Source organism: Rana temporaria, chromosome 1, assembly GCF_905171775.1.
Source record: "Rana temporaria chromosome 1, aRanTem1.1, whole genome shotgun sequence".
Taxonomy (NCBI): Eukaryota; Metazoa; Chordata; class Amphibia; order Anura; family Ranidae; genus Rana; species Rana temporaria.
This window is the reverse complement of record NC_053489.1, coordinates 244,372,142-244,395,590: the sequence shown is the minus strand read 5'-3', so window position 1 is coordinate 244,395,590 and position 23,449 is coordinate 244,372,142. Positions and strand designations below refer to the sequence as shown.

At 39.3% G+C, this 23,449-nt stretch overlaps 1 protein-coding gene across 3 annotated transcripts in view; it reads left to right on the top strand.

The window, feature by feature from the left end:
* Positions 1-21,900, top strand: part of NDRG2 (NDRG family member 2) — a 91,601-nt gene extending 69,701 nt beyond the window's left edge. For 2 of the 3 annotated variants that reach the window (XM_040352394.1, XM_040352403.1), the window contains exons 8-17: positions 2,667-2,753; positions 4,561-4,617; positions 4,704-4,807; positions 6,015-6,059; positions 6,137-6,188; positions 6,272-6,319; positions 10,306-10,341; positions 14,052-14,103; positions 17,240-17,273; positions 19,695-21,900. In XM_040352394.1, coding sequence (XP_040208328.1) covers positions 2,667-2,753; positions 4,561-4,617; positions 4,704-4,807; positions 6,015-6,059; positions 6,137-6,188; positions 6,272-6,319; positions 10,306-10,341; positions 14,052-14,103; positions 17,240-17,273; positions 19,695-19,866 — 687 coding nt within the window. In that variant the 3' untranslated portion in view covers positions 19,867-21,900. The remainder of the gene's footprint in view (positions 1-2,666; positions 2,754-4,560; positions 4,618-4,703; positions 4,808-6,014; positions 6,060-6,136; positions 6,189-6,271; positions 6,320-10,305; positions 10,342-14,051; positions 14,104-17,239; positions 17,274-19,694) is intronic. The other variant, XM_040352411.1, reaches the window with a different exon arrangement.
* Positions 21,901-23,449: the final 1,549 nt, after the last annotated feature.

Sequence of the window (23,449 nt, the reverse complement as noted above, 5' to 3'; positions counted from 1 at the left end):
TGCTACTCACAACAGCCTTGGCTCAAAGGTTTGGCTATGCATTTATTTGCATATACTGTAGCAAAAGGGTGGTGGACCAGAGCAACTGATTATGACAGTAACCCTGTAAATTGGCACACTGGCTTAAAGCGGTGGTTCACCCTGTTTAACAACATCCTGTCTATGCAAATGCGCTGCAAATAGAATGACTAAACGTTGTTTTTTTTTTTTTGAGTCCTCCTTACCCAATTGCAGGTCATATTTACGACCTGTCAATCAAAATCCCCCGCGGGGAATGGGCGTGTAAGGCCATTCTCCCCCGTCCTGTCAATCTATTTCAGAGACTCCTCCGGAGACGCGCTGCGCTCAAGTCGCGCAAGATCTCGCCGGTCACGTGAGTACGCTGGCCGTTGTTATGGCAATCGTGTAGTGTTGACCAGGACGCTCGCCGTCAACACTGCACATGCGCGGGATCGAACGGTGAATGCTGGGAGGCCAGCATTCGCCCTATCCCAGAAGAAGACCCTGTCGGCTTCACTATGCCCACAGGTAAGATGGAAACGTCCATCTCCTCAGAATCTAAAATATAATTTACCGGATTACAGCGCATAGGACGGCTTAACGAGTGGGACACCCTGTTGGTGTGGGAGTAAAGGTAAGAGCTGTGGATTAGAGTAAAAAAACAAACGATATCCCGCGGAACCACCGCTTTAATGACCCTTCCCAGACAAGTGGTTACTTCAGACAACAACACTTTTGCTAAATGTATATTCATACATGCAAAACACATATGGGCGACAGAAAATTCTGACTTGTTCCAAGCATATGCAGTTAGAGTGACCAAAGATGTTAATTATCAGTCCAGTGGGAACATCTGTACTAATGTCCTAAACATTTAGTTCCACAACATTTTTTGTTCTTCTTAGATTGTACAAGACATAAGATGTAAGTGTTTGTGAAGTAATATATCCACATTATCAAGTATGTACAGGTTGAATTGTATAGATAATGTCTCTATTATCCCTCCAATTATAGTGGCCTTAAACATTGCCCAGAGAATATCAGATATTCTTATTATTTTCCAGAACAAACCTACTGGCAGTATGAGGGTTGTTAATGAATTGCCTAATTCATTAGCATCCATGTGTCCCTTGCCATGTACAGGACAAGACCAAATGCACAACAAAATACTACGACAATTTATGTCCTCATGTCCTCTGTAGAACCGCAGCTGAGATAATGTAAATGTTGAAACCGTTTGGATCAGTGTCCGCCAAGATGTTAACAAACCCTCTTTGCAAGGAGCAGTTGGGCGATACAAGCAGGTCACCTCCTTACCTCCAGTATGTGACTGGGCAATAAAGAAGCAGCAAGACGTTAATGGACGTATCCCTCTGCTCTTTTTGTTCTGAGAAAATTTCTTGTCGCTGCAGTGTACCTAATAGGCCCAAATGTAATTTCCCTTCTTGAGTTGGCTGTATAAGGAATTATGACATGCTTGACACCAAGTCAGATTCAGGTGTTTACACCAGTTGCTTTTAAAAAATGTTTTAAAGCAGAACTCCAGCCAAAAATAACAAGATAAAAATGAATAGACCAATAAAATATACAGTATAATGGTAAAACCAGATTTTAAGCAAAATATTCACCTTTACCCACTTGTATACCAGCCTGTAATACCCCTTTATGATTACCAGGCCATTTTTCAGTTTTCAGTGCTCTGACCGTTGTACGCCGATAAATACAGTAGTTATCAGTCAAACACTGACTTTTTTACCCTGAAAATAGAGGGTAAACTGTGCCTGCTTATTATACGCAGAAGTCTGTGGAAAGTTTTTTTCCTAAAAACGTCCCTCTTAAAGTTGGGGTGCGTGTTATACGACTGTGCGTGTTATACGCCGATAAATACGGTACTTTGTCATGCAACAATGCACCCAAATTATTTTATCACTACTTTTAGACAGATGGAAATGTTTTTCCGTGGTATTTAATACAACTGTTTTTTTTTTTTTTTTTTTTTTTTTTTGTTTACTAGAAAGAAGAAAAGAAAAAAAAAACTGATTTTGAGAAAATATTTATTTTTCTGTTTAAAATTCTGCCTAATCTACCAATTTTTTTGGGAAATGAAGAAACATGGTAGTACTGATGGGGTTAAACAAGGTGCTTGGTAATGGTGCACCAGATACATTAATGTACATGTCATGCACAGGAAGGAGGAGGTACAAGGGTTAATGTACTGGTGACAGGATGCAAGGCCCATCCATCTGCTGTCAATAGATGTACATAAGGGGTTAATCCAGAGATCTCCCCTGTAGTACTTTTTGCTGTCACTAGAGGTCATCATCTAGTTTTTTTCTTATTAGCAGCATGGCCTGGCTCTGTTTGCATCCATCCTTGTTGTAAATAAGCTGTACTGGTCACCAACAATGGGTGCTGTTTAGTGACGGTTGACTTGTTCTGCAGTGAGATAAATGAGCGTTCCCTCTCCTGAATGCAGATTTTGTAGTGGGATGTACCAGGAGGCTACTGGCAATATTAAACGGGCTTCTCTTTAGTAAAAGTAACCCATCTTTCTTTTTCTGGGCAAATCACAAATGTAAAATATTCAGTGAAAGTACAGTTCTAAATGAAAGGAGCTCTGTAGACTATGGTGGCATGTTTTCACAGTCCTATCTCTTTTCCTACAGCTTTCACACCCCAATACAGTGGAAGGTCTAGTTCTCGTTAATGTTGACCCAAATGCCAAAGGTTGGATGGACTGGGCAGCACACAAGGTGAGGTCTAATTTATTTTATTTTTTTAAAAGGGCTCGTTCACACTATGTGTGGTGAACTGCATTTCTCCGCACTGGATGAATGCAAGTGACTGTTAGGGCACATAGAAAACAATTGTTATCTATGTTATACTGGTGTAATATGCACAGTGCTGCAGTGTGAAATACAGCGTTTCTGCAGTTTTCCATACCGCACACTATGACGTTTCATATGAATAAAGTGTCACTATGGGAAATATGTCAAATACAATTAAGAGGGTGGAGAAAAAAGTGGTGCGATGTGCTGAAATGTGCATCACGCTGCTTTATGCCAAAACTGGCAGTGCACTAGTCTGCACAGTAAGCGATTTTGTTTTACTACTAAGGCTAGTGTGACTGTAAATCACCACAACAAAGGATCCTGTAGCAGCAGTGAACTTTCTCCCTCATTTGAAAACCTTCTTCTTCCCTTCCTTTTTTCTTTCATGACATTTTTGATATTTGGATTGCTCCCCACACCCCTCTGTTAATAAATCGTGACCTAGTTTTTTTTTCTTTGTCATCCCACTTACTATTCTGATCTTTTACAAAGTTTGATATTAAAATGGCCAAAAAAATAGTCAAAGATGCGCCAATAATGTCATGATGCTAAAAGAAATTCCAGGTTTACTTCAACTTTAGATTGTGGCCCAAACAAATGTATTTCCATGCCAGAATGGTCTCGCCACTGAGGCTGCTGTAATGTACTATAGTAGTATTCGCTACATACAGTTGTGGGGCTTGTAGCTGCTGTAATATAATGTAGGGTTGATTTACTAACGGAAAGTTACTTTTACCCTAAGCTTATGGGTTGTCCAATCAGGTCTGCCTGTTGGTTTTTCAGGTGGACCTGATTGGACCCTCCAGTCTCTTGTATGGAGCGGCAGATGTGTCTGCAGACACCCGCTACCACCGGATTCGATTTTCTCTGTAAAAAAACATACGGCTGGGGCTTCTATTTCCCCATCTGTCCGGTGGATCGGGTCAGATGTAAATGGACAGGCGGTCCGTTTCCATCAGATTGTCCTATAAATGAGCAGGACTGTGTCTGCTATGCAGCGTGGACAGGGACCTCTCATCTGCCTGCTCAAAGGTGTTCAGTAAAGAGAAAGGGGCCTTAGTGAATGTGGTGAGGCTCTTCTGATTTCCATCAGCCAATCATGTGCAACCAAAAATGCAGTTTAAAAAAAAAAAATTCCTTTGCACCCGATTGTGTATTCTTTACAAAGTGAAGCTTCATCACATTCACTAAGCTCTGGGGGAAATGAGTGCAACTGCAGTCTATTTACCTTTTTAGTACTTCAAACCCACTAACCCCTACCCATCCCCTTTTCCCAACGTATGTACTGTATCTGCCTTCCCTTTTTTCACCACCTAAAGGAGCAAGACCTTTGTTGTTGGGAAGCATGCTTGGACCTGAGCCATTGGTTGGCAGGCCAGACGCTGTCACATGGTGGGTGGGGCAGTGATGGCGTCAACCTGAGTGAGCACTGACACCAAAGGAGGGCGAATGGAAGAATTTTTATTTGCTGGGGCAGAGGGTGGTATATTGGGAGGGGCTGACCTTTTTCTATACTGATTCATAAATAGGTAGTTCTGTTTCAAATGAAAATGGGGTTTGACCCTTTCTATAAAGGGCCCTACATGGTTGTAATTTTTTTTTTTCTCTCTCATTATTTCCCTTTCCTGCTAACTAGTAAACCGAGACTGTCTGCCTTTGTTTCATTTGAAGAATTTCTGTTTTTTCAATGCGTTTCTGACCATATGGTGTGTTTTTTGCCTACTCCCAGCTTACAGGCCTGACATCTTCCATCCCGGAAATGATTCTGTCTCATCTCTTCAGTGCAGTAAGTAGAAGCAAACTCCTAATATTGGATTGCCAGTTACACATCTGGTTGTAGTTTATTAACTCTGCCATGTTATGTTTGTGCAGGAAGAGCTTTCGGGCAACACAGACATTGTGCGTCAGTACAAAAGCACCATCTTAAGCTCCCCTATCGTCAGCAACAACCAGCTGTACTGGAACAGTTACAATAGGTATGAAAATGCAAATACATTGTTTGGCTTTGATATATTCTAGTCCTAACCAGGGATACTTGCAGGTGGTTGGAAATACTTTGGCTCATATCAACAGATTTTTCTTAAGTTGTGTATAAAAAATCAAATATTCTGTTTAGGTAATTTTTTTTTTCATAATGCTTACAGGGTTTGGTGCTCAAACAAGAAAACAGACTATGGCATTTTTATGGCATATCTTTTCATACATAAATGCTTTGACGGGAACTGTTTAATTTAGTTTCGAGCTCCATAGCCAAAGTTGTGTGTGTCCAGCAAATGCGTTTTTAAATCCTGCTTGCTACATTTTTTGGCACATGTTTGGCTCTCACACTGATCAGCTTTTGTTCAGGTCTAAAGAGATGCATTATTCTGATTTTTCTCCTGTTTTTTTAATTGAACAACTGAATAAAATTTAATCGGTGTGAAAAAAGCCTTAAGCTGACCAATTCCTTGCGGACATTCACTGTTAAAATTGTGAGAAGACTGTCTACACTCGCCTTTTTTTTTTTTTATTTTTTTTTTTTTATGTGGACCTCTATGTGTAACTTCTCAGCAAGCCCCCCTATTGATCATTGTGGTTGCCCCTCTTATTAAACCAGTCAGGTCAAGCTTACATTTTTACAGGAAAAGTCAAGATTTGTATAGACAGTCAGCTGCTTAAAGTCTCAAAACTATATGATGATTTTAACGTTCACCAGTTATGGAAAGTAACCTAGGTTTGCTTTGCCCAAATTTGAAACAGGCTTAGTTAAGGCATATTTATATAAGCCTGTCATTTATAGACCCACTAAAGTCAAAGTGTGTGTGTGTTTGTTTTTTTGTAGATTGAGAAAAAGCAAGACCTGGTGTCAGGTTTTTATTGCTGTGCGCCCACTGGCTGGGTCTCCTTAATTCTTGTTTGGTCACTAGTACAGGAAGTGAAGTTATACGGTGTTTGAACAGGGACACATATATAGCGGTAAAAATCCAACAGTCGCTCTAACCAATCCCCATCCCATCAACAACTGTTTTGGCTGGAGTATAGTTAATGACCGCTGAAGATTTTTCCAGAAATAAAACTTAAAGTACATTTTTAGTGTTGAAATTCATTTACGGAGTCTAGATTTTGCAGAAAAGGACCAGTTATGTTTGGCTGTCTTTTCTGTTCATATTGTTTCTAACTAATCTATCCTATTTATTTTTCCAGTCGCCGGGATTTGAACTTGGAACGTGGTAGTGATGTCACCCTAAAGTAAGTGTCTGTGTTATGCCATGCTACTTGTAGAAATCCTCCTGGGTATATCTTTCTAACATGCTTGATACTTGCAGATGTCCTGTGATGCTAGTAGTTGGTGATCAGGCTCCTCATGAAGATGCAGTGGTAAGTCTGAATGGATCTAGATTGAGAATGAGAATTGCTTTAGTATGATTTTGTTTATAATCTGAACTTCTGTGTGCTTGTAGGTTGAGTGCAACTCAAAACTGGATCCAACACAGACCTCATTCTTGAAGGTAAGTGGACTGGACGAGGATATCTAATGCAGGAACATTGAAGATAACTAACTGCATTTTTCAACTTCTAAGTAGACAGTAGATATGGGTACAATTTGCAGTGACTGTTACCCTAATAAAGGGGTCATTTGCAGGCACATGATGTCAAATTATTGTGACCGTAAATAATTTTTCTTATGTATTTTTTATTTTACGCTGGTGTGTTTGACACTTTTCAACCTCCATAGATTACATTATAATGGTACCAGCAAAAGTTCCCCATTGGGGTCACCAACAAAAATTAAGACCCGAGTGAAAACGGCACTGTAAGTCTACTGCAGGGCTCAGAATTTCAAGTCTTGAGTTACTAGCCATGCCTTAACAGTTACTCACCACTAGTTGCCCCACCCCTAATTGCGCCCTCATAAAATATCTCATGAAATTACACTGTTAAATATTTTATGCAGAATTAAGTTGCAAAAATAAATATTAACAACTTTAACAATAAAGCAGAGGTGTGATCTGTGGATCAGCAGAGCAGGAGAGTGGAAATTGTAAGGGCTGTTCTAGGTTATAGCAAGTTGTAGTGGGATATACTGGGTTATAGTGGAATATACTGTAATATACTAATTTATAGCAAGTTCTACTGGGTTATAGTGGGCTATACTGAAATGTACTATAGATATGTTGTATCATATACCAGTTCCAGATGGAATATATCTTGACCACTTTACAGTGCAAGTGATTAAGAATAGGAATACCTCACCATGTGCGATAACCAGTAGCTTGAAATAATTTGCAAAGTTATATTCTACTGGATTCTTAGTGAATGGATAGATGTAGGCTTACTCGGCTCCTCACTTCGCAAGGGGTCAACCTAAATGATGCGGCTGTTAGCTGTGATGTTGATTGTCCCATAGCTATGTGTAACTGGCCACTGGTCGGTAGCTGTATGTCAGATGTATTCGCAGTAACTCATCTGAGCAATAGCTTGTGGCAGCTGCCCATTGCCTTCTGCCGTGTTCTCCATACACGTGGCCATCTGCATTCTACTGCTGGCGTGGGTAGACGACTGACATTGCAATCACACTGGGCACAGAGTGGCAGGCACAGCCATGTCACTGGGCCAGCAGTGCAGGCAGAAAGGCCCATAGCCAAACATAAAGAACGGAACTCACCTTACAGATGAATGCAGAGCGGCAGCTGCCCGGCCGGGAGGAGAAAAGCTGCACAGCTGATCTGGTGCCAGTGGGGAAATTAAGGGCTGCTCTACTGTAACAGTAGTAGAATAATCACTGTTTGGGTTCCTGGAGAACTGGGCCGACTTCTCAGTCGGTTACTGGCTCTTTAGCAAGGAAGGACTGCACCAAAATGGGGAAGGTGCAGCTCAACTGGGGAAAAAGATGGCTGAAAAGTTAGTGGGGCTTTTAGACTAGGTGATGGAGGAGGGTCCAGATCGCCAGCATGGAACAAGGTTCAGTGGGTAGTATTGGGGGGCATTGGCAGTAGGGAGACTGCAATACCTAAACCCAAGGTATGCAAGTTGACTAATCCAAATTGCACCCTCATATAACCTAACAAGGAAATGTGTATGCGACCGAAAAAAAACTACAATGCTAGAAGTCTGGTCAACAAGATGGGGAGAACTGGAGCTGCTGATGTATTAGGAATATTTTGGCTTTGTGGGAATTTCAGAGACTTGGTTTGACAGCTCTCATGATTAGCTGGCAACCATTGAGGGGTATACTATAAAATAAGGGGGAGAGGGGTATGCCTGTAAAGCAAGAATTATGTGCAAGTGAATATGAGGGATGATATCAATAATGGAGCTAAGGAGGAGGTGGAATCCTTATGGGTAGAGCTTCAAAGGGAGGAAACTAAGCGGAAAATACTGGGTGTATGCTATAGGCCCCCTAACCAGAGGGAGGAGGGGAGGCAGACCTCTTATCACAGTATGGAATGGCGGCAAGGATGGGAAATGCCATTATAATGGGTAATTTTAATTATCCAGATATAAACTGGGCGGAAGGAACCACACATTCGTCTAAGGCTTGCCATTTCTAAATGTCTTGACATTTTCATGGGATAGTGAATGCACTATCAATGCGTTACTAGACCTACTGATTAGTACCAATACAGACCAGATTGCTAAGGTTGAAAAACTTAGGAAACCGCGACCACAGGTCACTTGGTTTCAGGATAAATCACAAAAATTGGTAACACAAGATTAATACAAACACACTGAAGCTCGAAAGAGCCAACTTCCCTAAACTGTGCTCTCTGCTAGATAATATTACATGGGATAAAATCCTGGGATCAAAGAACATGGGGGGGGGGGCAATGGGTGTGCTTTTAGAGCATACTAAATCTAAGTATTGGCCTGTGCATTCCAATGGAAAATTTAAAAAGAGCTAAAATCCTGGGTGGCTCAACTTGGTAAAAAGCATATAAAAGAAAAAGCCTTCAAAAAATATAAGGCTGGGGGGGGGGGGGTCATTGTCAGCATTCCAACTTTACAAAGAATGCAATAAAAAATGTAGGAGTGCAATCAAGGCGGCTAGAAGATGAAACACGAAAGGCACATAGCGGACGAGTAAGAATCGATAGTAAGAAAGCGAGGCCAGAACATATTGCCCCCATAAAGGATGATGAAGGGAATCTGGTTACAAAAGACAGAGATGGCAAATGTTTTGAATATTTTCTTCTCAGTCTTCACAAAAGAAACGGGGGGACACAGTAACCAAGACAGTAATGTTAATTTTTGTAGTGTGTCGCAGGGAGCATCCTCATGGCTAACAGAGGACAGAATTAGAAATGGACTTTACAGAATTAGAAATGGACTTGAAAAAACTTATCATTAATAAGTCACCGGGACCAGATGGCTTACACCAGAGGTTTCTTACGGAACTCGGTCAGGTGATGGCCAGACCATTGTTCCTAATTTTTGTGGATGTAGCACCAATATTTAAAAATGGGGTGAGCTATATCCCTGGGAACTACAGGCCAGTTAGCCTAACGCAATGGTATGCAAGTTCTTGGAGGGGATGACAAGGGACTATATACAAGATTTCAGTAATGAAAATGGTATCATTAGTGGTAATCGGCATGGTTTTATGAAGAATGATCTGGATAGAACCAATCTATTAACCTTCTATGAAGAAGTGAGCTGCCATCTAGATAAAGGCCTGTGGACGTAGCGTATCTTGTAATCCGTGTACAAAAAGGTAACCATATTTGCTCACTACATGGCAGGCTAAGCTTCTTGCTCAGTACTGACACTTTGTACTTTACTGTTCCTGTATTCGGTGAAAATCTGGCAGTATACTCAAACTAACCGAAATGAGTACAGTCAGTAGGTAGCTTATCTTATAGCTTCCTTTTCTTTTTTTCTTTGCTTCCCACACAGGAACTAATGAGGAAATCTTTGACGCCAGAGATATTACCTCTATTGAAAACTTGGAAAGAAAAAGTGTCTGGATTTCCACTTTAGGTCCATACACTGATGTGTTGCGTTAACATGCCGTAAAAAATGCATACTTTAGAAAACAGTGTATGTTGCAGTGCCATTTATTTAGAATGACACCACATTGCATCTACAGTACAGCACACTATAACCCATTGCAATGTGGTGTGCTGCTTGCTGAAAATGCTGCAGCGCATCTTTACGTATAAAAAGTGTTTCAATAACACAAAACCTAGCATCAATGGGTCTTGAAAGAAAGTTGCCTATTGCAGTTGTCGCCCATGCAAAGTTACTCGAGGGAGTGTCTAAAAAATATTTTATAATAATGTGAAATACAAATGTTGAAGTTGATCCAAAAAATGTATCTATATTTACTTTACAACACTCAGTGTGTACAAAATGTGTAGCAAATGAAATAAAACGTAAATGCGCATTCTGGAGGACTAGCATATAATCTAAGATCGTAGCTCAAGAGTGAAGGGTGCAAAATGGACAGGCTGATGGTATATGAGGTTTGTACTTATAATATTATTTTGTATTGTAGATGGCGGATTCTGGTGGACAGCCACAGATTACACAGGTAATAAACTCCTTATTATGTTTATAAAGCATCAACAAAACACATTGGGGTTGATTTACTAAAACTGGAGAGTGCAAATTTTGGTGCAATTGTACATAATGGCCAATCTGCTTCTAACTTCAAAAAAGTTTCAAAAAGTTTTTGTAAATCAACACATTCTGCTACCCTTTCTGTGTAATCACAGTAGAATAGCAGCGCAATAATAAATTGATTTACATCCAGAGGCTGTTGGAAATGTCGTCATTATAATTCAAACCAGGAACAGAGGTTTACAAAACACTGTTTTGAAGGAAAGAGGGCCTCGTGCCAAAAAGTGTTTGAAGAAAGGCCAATTGTTATCTACAACAACCAATCAGATTCTCCATTACATTTTGGCACATGTCCCTAAAAACTTACTGGAGCTTATGTATGTGTTGTGAATGTGCTATAGAATGAAATTTGCAACCAGTCCGCTGTAATTTCTGCAGTCCAGGTTTGAAAATTAAACAAGGATTCACTATAGGTGAGCAGAAATGTTCTAAAGCACACCTTTTTATACATCAGTCATTTTTTAGGCGTTCAGTGTATGGTCCAGTGCTTGGTTTGATTATAGAAATTGGTAACGTCTTTCATATCCTAAAGTAAACATTCACTACTAGAATTTGTGAAGGGTTACATATGATCGGTCTATGCATTTATTTTTTTGCATTCTTTTATTTAGGAGATTTAAAGTATTACAATGCAAACAAAACATATGAAAAGCACTCTACAAACACCAGTAATATATAAACAAATAAAGTAAAAAAAAAAAATAATAATAAAAAAAAAATGTTCAGGACATTTTGCCAGGCGTTATTTAGCTACACTTTCCTTTTTAATATGCTGATATATTTTAATTTTTATATATATATATATATATATATATATATATATATATATATATATATATATATATATATATATATATATATATATATATATATATATATATATATATATATATATATATATATATATATATATATATATATATATATATATATATATAAATATATATAGTGTGGGAATGTGCTTAGTGTTGCGCTTCCAAGGATGCCGGCCACTCTCCAAATCCTTGTTTTAGGGCATTTCCACCAATTTGGTATTTTTTAGCATTTCTCTGCCACAAATGAATGCTCATCAGCCTCCTGGCTTTCACTTTGTGCCTTGGCCTCACTCCTCAGGCCCTTGTCTGATTCTCATGCTCACACAGGCTCTTATGCACACATGCACTGACTCCAACTGCTCTCAGCTGTATGATATCAACCCTATCTTCCCCAATGGAGCTTTGAGCCAAAGTCACTCCCAAATGAAAGAATCAGTGGGAGCTGGTGGCTTACAAAACATGGACCTAGGGTTGGATAATTCATCCGTTAAGTCTCTACAAAGCCTCCAACCTTCAGGACTCAACAAGGGTTTACTAAGCCCTGTAAAAACCAACTAGCCTTTTTTTTTATTTATTTTTTTTATAATGTACACATCCTGGAGCCTCTCATCACGTATGGGTGAGAATCCTAGGTGATGCCTAAAGATTTTTATGATCCTGTGATCCAGTCTCACTTGCAAACTTAATTTTACCACTTCAGCTCTGGAAGTTTTTACCCACTTCCTCACCAGGCCATTTTTTTTTTTGTTGTTTTTCACAAATGGAGCTTTCTTTTCTGCGGTTTTTATTTTTTGCGCTATACACCTAAAAAGAGCAACAATTTTTTAATACAAAAACAGTCCTACTTCCTGCTATAAAACATTCCCAATAAAAAATAAAAATAAAATGTCTTAATCAGTTTACTCCAATATGTATTCTGTTAAGAGAGAATATTCACTGCACTTGGGTTCTAGGAAGCAGCTTGCATAAAATTGCAAGTCACTCGAGGTGTATGATCGGACAGACTGAAATTAATAGTTATATACTCCACCGAACATCCAACACACCGGGCCTCTTGCCACAAAGTATGGACCACTAGGTTATAGGTGGTCAAACAAGCTTTGAGTTTATCCACAAGCTGGTCATGTCTTCACTAAGGCAACGTGAAACTGGATCTTGTATAAAACTCATGGATGGTTAGTCCACAGTTATCATGCATTAAAATAAGAGAAAATGACTCCTCACGGTGCAGTATATCAAGCCAATGTATAGTTTATTCCAAAAGTTTCAGAATACTCCTATTTTAAAACATTAAAACAAGCATGTCATATAGGAAGATGAGCAATATGTAATCTGCTACATATTTTTGGTAAAAAAAAAATCCCAATCTGCTTATATTGGTTTACGCAAAAGTTATTGCATCTACAAACTATGTGCTAGATTTATGCCATTTTTTTCAGTATTGGCGGTGATCAGCGATTTACTGTATTTATTGGCATATAACACTCACTTTTTTACCCTGAAAATAGAGGGTAAACTGTGCCTGGGTGTTATACGCAGGGGGCTGTGGAATTTTTTTCCCCTGAAGCTTCCCTCTTAATGTTAGGGTGCGTGTTATACACCGATAAATACGGTATTTTTTTTTTTTTGCGGGACTGCGACATTGTGGGGGACAAATGGTGACACTTTTTTGGGACCAGTGACACAATACAGTGGTCAGTGCTAGAAAAATGCGCTGTTACAGTATAAATGACACTGGCAGGGAAAGGGGTTAACACCAGGGGTGATTAAGGGGCTAATTGTGTCCCTGGGAGGTGCTTACTAACTGTGTAGGGGGCGGATACACTAGAAAAAAAGATCTGTATTTCAGCTTGGCTGAAACACAAGATCTTTCGCTCCCTGACAGATCAGCGGTCTGCCTTGTTTCCATAGGCAGACCGGTGCTCTGTCATGCCATTGAACGATCGGCGGGTCACGGCGGACCCTCTGATTGGCTTCTGCTGTGTCCAATCGCAGAGGGAGCAGCGCTCTGGCAACACGTGTGCGCCCCCCCACACCGTGTGCACAAAATCAGGTATGTGATTTTGCACACCTGGTCCGGGAGCGGTTAACTGCCAACGTTGAACATCGACATGGTGTTTCCCTTTTGCAACAATTGGATTTTTTTTTTTTTTTTTTTTTTTACTACTATTGTTTCTCTGTCTGGCTTCCTTTTCTTACTTTATTACATATACATATTTCAACATTACATTTCATATTGGTAATAAATTAAATGGTAACTGCACTTCTAGCACATAAAGCCATGGGCTCTGCTGTAAACTAATAAATGAAACAAGTTGTCTTGCTACACTGGAAGCTTTGTTCTCACTGCCCAGTATGAAAGGGCAAGCATGGTGCAGGCTTGCTCTGTTGCTTAAATATGGTTACAAGGGGAAAGTGCCAGGGCTGAGAATAAGTAGGTTATGGGGAGCTTGGTCAATGTTCTCTTTAAGCCAGTCTGCTACATACCCTGTCTGTTTTATCTTTAGCTTTACTGCAATGCCCACCACTTGTAACCACATATGAGTGCCATAGCACATGAACTATTTGCTGGTCTTCTCTACCTAGGCATGGGGGAGAAATATTCTATGCAGTAAAGATCCATTGTACTATAGACTAAATAGTGCTGTATACCCTAACAAATGTTTTTTCTTTATTGTTTTGGTCTTTGTATTAAAGAGTGGTTCACTGTCGATGTTAAACATATGTTAAATGAACCAGGTCTTCTGTCATGTTTGGGTACACAATTAAAAATGTATTTTTCATTACTTTTATATTTCAATTTTAGCCTGGGAAACTTGCTGAAGCATTCAAATACTTTGTACAGGGAATGGGATACAGTGAGTATTGTTGCAGATTTTATTCACTTTTACAATTATATAGAGTAATACTATTAAAGGAACAATGTTCATTATCCATAGTAACCAATGAGGACCCACTTTCCATTGGTGTGGCTTTAGTAAGGAGAATCCTAATAAGCCTCTGCACTTTGTATTTTACCCTTCGCTTAAATTCATCTGTTTATTTGTATAGTCTTTATTTCTGTAGTGTGGCATTGTACTGAGTATACTATTTGTTTGTTTTTTTTGTGTTCATTTTAAATAGTTTTTCAAACTATTATACCGTATATAATCATCTTAAAGTAATTTTTCACCCTGATGTCTAAATGTATGGTGCGTGTCTAAGTAGAACTCTGGTGTATGGTGGGTTAATCTTTTCAGGTCCAATTTGTTTTTATTAATAACTTAATCCAGTTAATTCTTTTTTTTTTTTTTTTTTTTTAATTGTTTATGATGCCACAAGACATTCAAGTTTTTTTTATGCTTTTTCTTCTAAAATTGTGTTACTGTCTCAAATGGATATTTAGCATATATTGGTTTGAATAGAAATGGTTTTGAAAGTAGGTATTTTACTTGGACAGCTAGTTTTTTTTTTTTTTTTTTTTTTTTACATTTTTTTTTTTTTGTAATTTATGTAAGAAAAAAACAGATAAACATGCCGTGTCATCTCATGTCTCCTGCCTGCCATGAAACATCTCAGCTTCTGTCATTTCTTCTCTTCCACATACAGTCATCATTTCTATGACTGACTGTCCCCAAGTATTTCCCATTTAAGTCCTTTCTTCAAAAATGTCAATTGTTATTGGCAAAGGTATAGTTCAGTGCATTGAAAAAATATTCATACCCCTTGAAACATTCCACATTTTATCATGTTGCGCTAAAAAATATAAATGTATTGCATTGGGATTCTATGTGATAGACCAACAGAAAGTGGCACATAATTATGAAGTGGAAAGTGTGGCGTGCATTTGTATTCAGCTCCCTATACACTGATGCCCCTAATAAAAATCTAGCAGAACCAATTGCCTTCAGACGTCACCTAATTTAGTAAATGGTCCACCTGAGTGTAATTTATATAAATACAGCTATTCTGTGAAGCCCTCAAAGGTTTGTTGGAGAACCTTTGTGAAGAAACCACATCACGAAAACCAAGGAACACACCAGACAGGTCAGGGATAAAGTTGTGGAAAATTTTAAAGCAGGGTTAGGTTATAAACAAAAATCCCAAGATTTGAACATCTTGCAGAACACGGTTCAATCCAACATACGAAAATGGAAAGGGTATGGCACAACTTCAAACCTACCAAGACCTGGCCATCCATCTAAGCTGACAGGCCGGGCAAAGAGAGCATTAATCAGAGAATCAGCCAAGAGGCCCATGGTATCTCTGGAGGAGCTGCAAAGATTCACATTTCAGATGGGAGAATCTATCCACAGGACAACTATTAGTCGTGCACTCCACAAATCTGGCCTTTATGGAAGAGTGACAAGAAAGCCGTTGCTGGAAAAAAGCCATAAGAAGTCCCTTGTGCAGTTTGCTATAAGCCAAGTGGGGGACACAGCAAACATGTGGAAATAGGTGCTGTGGTCAGATGAGACCAAAATGTAACCTTCTGGCCTAAAAAGCAAAACGCTATGTGTGGCGGAAAACTAACGGTGTACATCACCCTGAACACTGTGAAACATGGTGGTGGCAGAATCTTGTTGTGGGGATTCTTTTCTTCAGGCGGGAGAAGCTGGTCAGAGTTGATGGAGGGAGCCAAATACAGGGCAATCTTAGAAGAAAACCTGTTGGAGTCTGCAAAAGACTTGAGACTAGGGCAGAGGTTTACCTTTCCAGCAGGACAATGACCCTAAATATACAGCCAGAGCTACAATGGATCAGTTTAGATCAAAGCATATTCATGTGTTGGAATGGCCCATTCACTGTCCAGACCTAAATACAATTGAGAATCTGTAGAAAGACTTAAAAATTGCTGTTCGCAGACCCTCCCTATCCAATCTGGCAGAGCTTGAGCTATTTTGCAAAGAAGAATGGGCAGAAATGTCCTATGTGCAAAGCTGGTAGAGATGTAACCCCAAAAAAACTTGCCGCTGTAATTGCAGCGAAAGGTGATTCTACAAAGTATTGACTGAGTGGGGCTGAATACAAATACACGCACAACACTTCTCAGATATTTGTAAAAGAAATTGAAAATCATTTATAATTTTCCTTCCACTTCACAATTATGTGCCATTTTGTGTTGGTCTATCACCTAAAATACATTTTGTTTTTAACATGAAAAATATGGAAAATTTCAAGGGGGTATGAAAACTTTTTCAAGGCACTGTCTATGTTAAAATCAACCAACCCATAGTAATGAGTGGCCTTAAGATGGCATTGAAGCCCTACCTGCCCTCCTAAGATCACTGGCTAGAAAAGTTCCACAATGCCTAAAAGGGTATGAATAGAAAAAAACTCCATATAAGAAACTTGGAGAAATTATTGGTGACACCTCCAGACATCTTTTGGAGCACACATATAGACTTCATATTAGTTTTCTTTGAAGTTATGCTAATTTGTTTTGTTTTTCTGATAGATTTACCTTGCTAAGGAGTCTGTGCCCCGATTGCCATAATGTAACTGTGCTTTGTAGACGGTGATTAGTGTAAATGGACAGTGATTTCCCCCTCCCCATCCCACCCAACCAGCAATGATTTCTCATAATTGGAGGGCTAAAAAAATCAAACGCATACAGAAATGCTACGCTTGTGTTGGCGTCATCACCTGGGTCTTTGTAGATGCTTGTACCTGGGTTATTTCAGTTATCCATTCTAATAAAAAGTATGCAAGATAAATAAGTATTTAAACAGAATACTTGGATAATGCTAAAATCAAATATAATACTGCAGTGATACAAAGGGAGCCAGCTGGAAAATGGCTGAGCTCTTTGGTGGCTCTTTCATATATTTTTTTCCAAGGTCCAGGCTATTGAATAACAGTAAGGTATATAGGTGGAATCATTACTGCAAAGGTCAGAGGGGTACTATGTCTAGTGTTCACCCCTCTTGGTCCTTGTTCTACAGGTCCTCCACCCCAATCTCTTTTCTAAGTAGTTCCAGAGTTTTTTTCATTTTTCTTGCTATTTCTCCCTAGTCCCCCACATCCTGGATAAGAAGCGCAGTATGGGGTGAAGTATCTTTTGAAGAACTTATCAATATCCCCCATCCTCTTTCACTGCTCTTGGTCCTTTGCATCCTTGCTGCCACTTCTCACCCAGCTTCTGTTCAGGTGCTTAGGCATGAGACACTCACCTCACCTACTGTGTGTCTGATCTACACTTAGAGAACTGTGTTTTTTGTGTTATCCTACACCCAAATACCCAGTTATATCTTTAGTGTTGAAGAAGCCAGCAGTGTAATATTTTAAACACATTAAAGCTTCTTCATGCAGTAAAGACTTGTTTTCCTTATAACCTTTCACCTATGACCTGTTGGCATGGCTAACCTACTTTAGATTGCTGACCTGTGGTTTCCAAGTTGCCAGCACCCCCACCCACCTATCACCATTTATGTTGAATGTCACTGTGTTGTCACCCTTTATCAACATGCTTTATCTGATATTTAGTGCTGTGAAATGTTAAAGAGCCTGAAACACCATTTACACTACCAGATAAAAAATGATTATTTCCAGCCTCCTGATCTTTTGGACACTAAAACCACCTTACTTATGTGTGAGGTTGGCCATTGATGAACATGAGGTTTTAAATGCTATAAAGAACATCTTTAATATCATTATGTTAAGCTGGCCATAACCCAGTAAAACTTTGACTATTTTAACAACATTGGTGGGTAAGTCTTTAAATTTAGCAAATCTAGTTGGATTGCCTTCCTACGATGACTGGTAAATGTTGTTGAATTGGCCAAATCAAAATCTTGCTGTGTATGGCCAGCTTTATTGTCTTCAGCAAATGATCTGTTCACTGCAAAAGTACTGAAGAGTGTAGCAAAGTGTCCAGTCCCGCCACAGGCATCAGCCCCTTCACTCATGCAACAATAGGAGTAGGCTTCCAGCAGTCGTTGGCCACTCGATTAATGTCCAATCCAAGCAATTAAAAGGGGAAGACGCTCTCCATTAAAAACCTTGCATATGTTTTGTTTAAAGTACTCCCAGGGACAAGCTGATCCACCTCTCCCTCAGTTCTAACACATTTCACTCCATTTGGAGCTTGGCGGTAGTTGACTTTACAAATAAGCTAGGGTGAAACACGTTTTGGGCTGTGGGACACATGGTTTAACTTGAGCTTGAAGTACTTTTAATCGTTTATCATATGCAAGAGTTTTTATTGGAGAGTGTCTTACCTTTTTACTTGGAAGTGTACTGGAGAAAAAAACGTTGGGTGTAAATCTGTCTATAGAACCAAAGAGCAAGAAGAAACGCAATGCTTTTACATACAGTAGAAATAATCTGATGAATGAGAAATATCAAATCATTAGTTGTAATGAAAAGGTTTGGCCATTCAAGGTAAATGTAATGCACTCTTAAGACCTATGAGTTGAAATTTACACAGCAATGAAGGCATAAGTTCTCGGTTTTCTATATTGGAATGTCAAAGGATAAGGCCCTTTAGAGATGGCTAGCAGGGTTTTCTGTAATGACACCAAGTATTTGCACTAAGGTGCCAGTAGGGAGACCTCCCTGCAGGAGTTGCTAACTCCCCAACACAGTTAGAACCATTTTTCACAATCTATTTTAGAATGAATGCCACATCCAAAACTCTATAAAGTTTATCAGGGAAGTATGCAATTTGCCATAAAGTTATAGTAAAGGCTGTGATGTGACTCGCTAGAGTCGCAGGTAGATAAATGCAGGTGATATGCACTGTTAGGCAGGGTTCACACGGTTCCGACATGGACGTTGTAAGACTTCCGATCTGACTTTGCCCTGTGACTTACTTTATGTCGGACTTCGATGCAACTTCAGTGAATGGGATCCGACAATACTAGGCTTTTTTGAGTCTTGTTTGAATCTTGAGGGGGAAACCCCACACCAACATTTTAAAACAAAAATTACATTGGGTCGCCCCCCCACAAGGACCATACCAGACCCTTTGGTCTGGTATAGATTTTGAGGGGAAACTCCACACTAAAAAAAAAGGACATTGGGTCCCCCCAATATGCATACCAGACCCTTATCTAAGCACACAGCCTAGCAGGTTAGGAAAGTGGGGACGAACGTCAGATCATTGTCTTAACTGATCTGACTTGGATGCGACTTGCATTCAAATTATTGGTGCTGAGGTCGTGCTTAAGTCGGACCAAGGTAATGCAGGAACCTTTTTCAAAGTCCTACCGACTTTTGTCGGACCAGTTAAACGGCTCTCGTAGGGAACCATTGGTTTTTACACGTCATGTGACATGTGCTCCCAAAGTCGTAGCGTATGTCGCACCAGTGTGAACCAGGCCTTCACTAGCCTCAATGCTACACTGAGGTTTTAGTCTTTGAGAACTTATTCTTTAAATGGCACCAGATAAACCTTCACATTACATTATTGTGAGTCTCTGTTTTCCAACAACTTTTTCTTACTTTTTTTTTTTTTGCTTATTTGCAGTGGCTTCCTCTTGTATGACTCGTCTGTCTCGCTCCCGCACCGCCTCTCTTTCCAGCGAGGGGAATCGCTCACGCTCTCGTACCCTCTCCCAGAGCAGCGAGTCGGGGGGAGGACCAACAGGAACGTTCACGGAGGTGACCTGCTGAGAAGTCGCGACGCGGGGGACATGTGATCTCCTCCACTCTGCGTGAGGGGAAAATGGCATTTTAGCAGAGCTAATTATGCTACTTAGAAAACTAAAAACATACCCAGACTTCACACGGGCGATAAGATGTCTGTACCTGTCTCTCTCTCGCGCTCTCTCTATCTCTCCTATCTCCAGATTTTTACTGTCCTTTGTTTTCTGATCACTTTGCCTTTTTCTTATTTTATACTTGCAATTCATATAACTATGTAAACAAAATAAAAAATGCAGGATTTGCTTACCTTGGATAAAGCTTAAGTGTTGGATAGATTAACCTGTGTTCCAAAGGGGTAGTTAGATTTTAAGGCTTCCTTTCTCACCATATACTGTTTTTTTTGTATGTGATTCCTTATCCTTTATTTCTAGCTCTCTCCATGTTCAGGCAGAATACAGGACAGCTTTTTATAGTTCCATCTCCATGTGTCTTTATAAATCATTTTATTACCCTAACAGGCTTCTTTGTTCCCCTCTTTTTTGCACATAATAGTAAGTTGTAATACGGGGTAACACCTAATACTGTATGCCCAGGAGTAGAGGGGGAGTTAGGAACTTGTGGGGAGAGGTCTTCAAGGTCCAACCACTGGAACATACTCGCGTTTTTTTTGATTCTTGAGGTCACTGTAAAGATTGCAGCACAATGGAGAACTCCAGTACAAAATAACAAAGACCCTAATGCTACTAAGAAACTTAGAGCTGCTGTCTGTTACTAAACCAGATGTCTTTGTACTGGTAGTTTTAGTATTGAAGTAGTAATGTGATTTTTTTTTTTTTTTTTTTTTTTTTTTTTTTTTTTTAGTAAACTAATCCCCTCCACCCCACACCTGTTGCCACTTGCTCAGGGTAATTTCCGTGAGTCTTAGGGGGAGGTTTTTCGAAGAACAGAACTCGCTTTTCAGTTGTAAAGACCTGTAGATAAAACATGTACTAGATGCTTTTTATTACTAAATCGGGGTGTAGCTTGGTTGAAAACCTATATAGTATTCGCATTGTCCCGTGTCTCTATTTTCTTAATTGCATCCTGCCAGTCCCTCCCCTGTTGTAGATTAAAGCTGTTGATGGCACAAATTGCAGACATTTCTGGGCATAAGACCAATGGCTTTTGTTAAGGAACTAAGGTTGGGACATTTTAGAACGTCTCATGGCACAGTTAACTTTTAGGACCAGGACACGATGGATTTCTATTCCGATATAAAAGTAAGCTGTCAGAGGGTTTATTCTCATGCTGTACACTAAGCAAGCAAACCTAATTGCTGAAAATATGTTGACGCCTCAAATTCTGCTGTTTTGGAGGTGGTAATGTAAATTTAAAATGGGACTGATTAAGTATTCTTTACTTTAAGTGAATATATTGTGCCAACCACACATTTAGAATAAATCATTTTGCTTGCTTTCAGTACTTATCCTGATGATTTTTAAAGCGCATACATTTCTGTATTACACACATATGGAATTGTCATGCAGATAATACATATGCATACACTGAAAGCACATTCTTCTCTTGAACAATGTATATTTTGAAAAAATAAATAAACTGAGTACATTGATTCAGAGAACCTAAAATAAGAAGGTTGGACAAGGCTTTGTCCATCAGATGAGCATAAAAGATTTCAGAGATTTGCTGAATTTGGCCACAATTAGAATGTTGAAGACAGGCTTGTTTCCACTATGCAATAAGGTATGAATTGGGTTCTAGCATCAAAACGGTTGGCACTAGTGCCTCCCCAGTTAGTTCCTCCCCCTGCAAAGTGCCATTTTTCTCAAGTAGATTAAAAACATTAAATGTTTTGTGCATAATGGCTTGCAAAAAAAGGCTTTTAGACAAGGATGATGATTTTTTTTTAATTTGTAGGATGTTGAATTGAAATGGTATTTAACAACCATGTATGGCACAACTTTAAGTCAAGAAGTGAGATTTATGCAAACGTAACTTGCGCTCCTTCACTTTAAGCTTTTAGTTGACTTTTTTTTAATGTACAATTTTGAAATTTGCCAAATAACAGTTTTGTGATCTGTAACACGGATTATATAACCTCTTACAATGTAGTAATGCAGTCCCATGACACAGAGGACATATTATACTAAGCAAATGTAGTACAGAGACGAGGGAAAAACAGAGTGTGGGTGTTGTGTTACTTTTGCACATATGTAAATATACAGTATGTATCCCCTTTCAATGTGTAAATTGGGTGCAAAAGTAATGCAATTACCTAAGGGCTGCTTTAGCATTGTGTCTATATTGCCAAAGCTTACACAGCAGAGTGTTCTCCATTTATATAGTGACCTATCCGCCTTCATGTAATGTAGACAGATGCAATGAGCTCCACCATAGCTTCAGTTTGGATATTCAGAAAGTTGGATGTAAAGAATGGGGCATTCTGTATAGGATCCATTTTGTTGTTCTCTTTATATGTTTCTGTTAGATTTGTTTGTTTTTTTTTTGTTTTTTTTTTCCTTACACTGAAAAATAAAATATTAAACAAATAAATCATGGACTTGTTTGTTTGCAACCTAGTTTATTGTGGGTATGGTACACATTAGTCGCACAAACCTTTAAGAAGAATTTAATTTGCTGCCTTGCATTGCTATATAAAGTTTATCAAGCTTATTCATTGACGCTGAATTCTGTGATTTCAATTTTAAATTAATTTATCAATAAAGGATAGAACTCCTCTTTGTGTACACCAAAATGCCTTTGCAAACACAGATACAGTATTGCCTCATAGCGTTGACATAATCGCTAGGCTGTAATGGCCATGCAGAAAGTTTTGGGAGTGGCCCAGCAGGCTCCACCCACTACATGCTGCCTGGAGAAAGCAACATGAGTGGGTGGAGACAAGACCAGTCACCCTGCACAAGGAGCCATTGCAGCAGTGACTGCTCTTTATTACTGTAAGCTCTTGTACAGAGTCAGCTTCCCACTGTATTATAATACAGATCTGGAAGAAAGGCACACCAAGATTCTAGTAACAATACACATGCCTCTTGCGTTTAGATGATATTGTCTTCAACCAGGCTCCTTTTTTTTTTTTTTTTTTTTTTTTTTTTGTTTTAAAACATGCAACACAAGATAAGACCCCTGTTGAATCGGAGATAGCGCTCTCTAATTAGCAGGGAGCATGAGCTTTACAGATTGCAGAACCAGAGGCCTGACACAACCGGGGATGTGTTGAACTACAGAAGCCTGACACAACCGGGGATGTGTTGAACTACAGAAGAGAGATCACTGGCCTTTCACACAGACATCAAGGGTCCTTCTCTGCATTGTGCTAGCAGGGGACAGGCTTCTCTCTGGTTTTTTTATTATTTATTTTTTTTCAAATTGACTTTAAAGCTGTGAACACCTTTTTTGTTTTACTACGGCTGGAATATATTTAACAAATTTAAACTGAAAGTTACATTGGGCTTTTCGGCACAAGTAAGTAATGTGCAAAATGCAAGGATTGTGGCATCCATAGAATGCGTTATTTACTGACTTCACTGAACAGAAGCCATATGGTAATAAGTTAATCCAGTTTGTACAATACAATTGTCCCTTGTATTATGTTTTTTTTAAATACACTAATTAATTTTT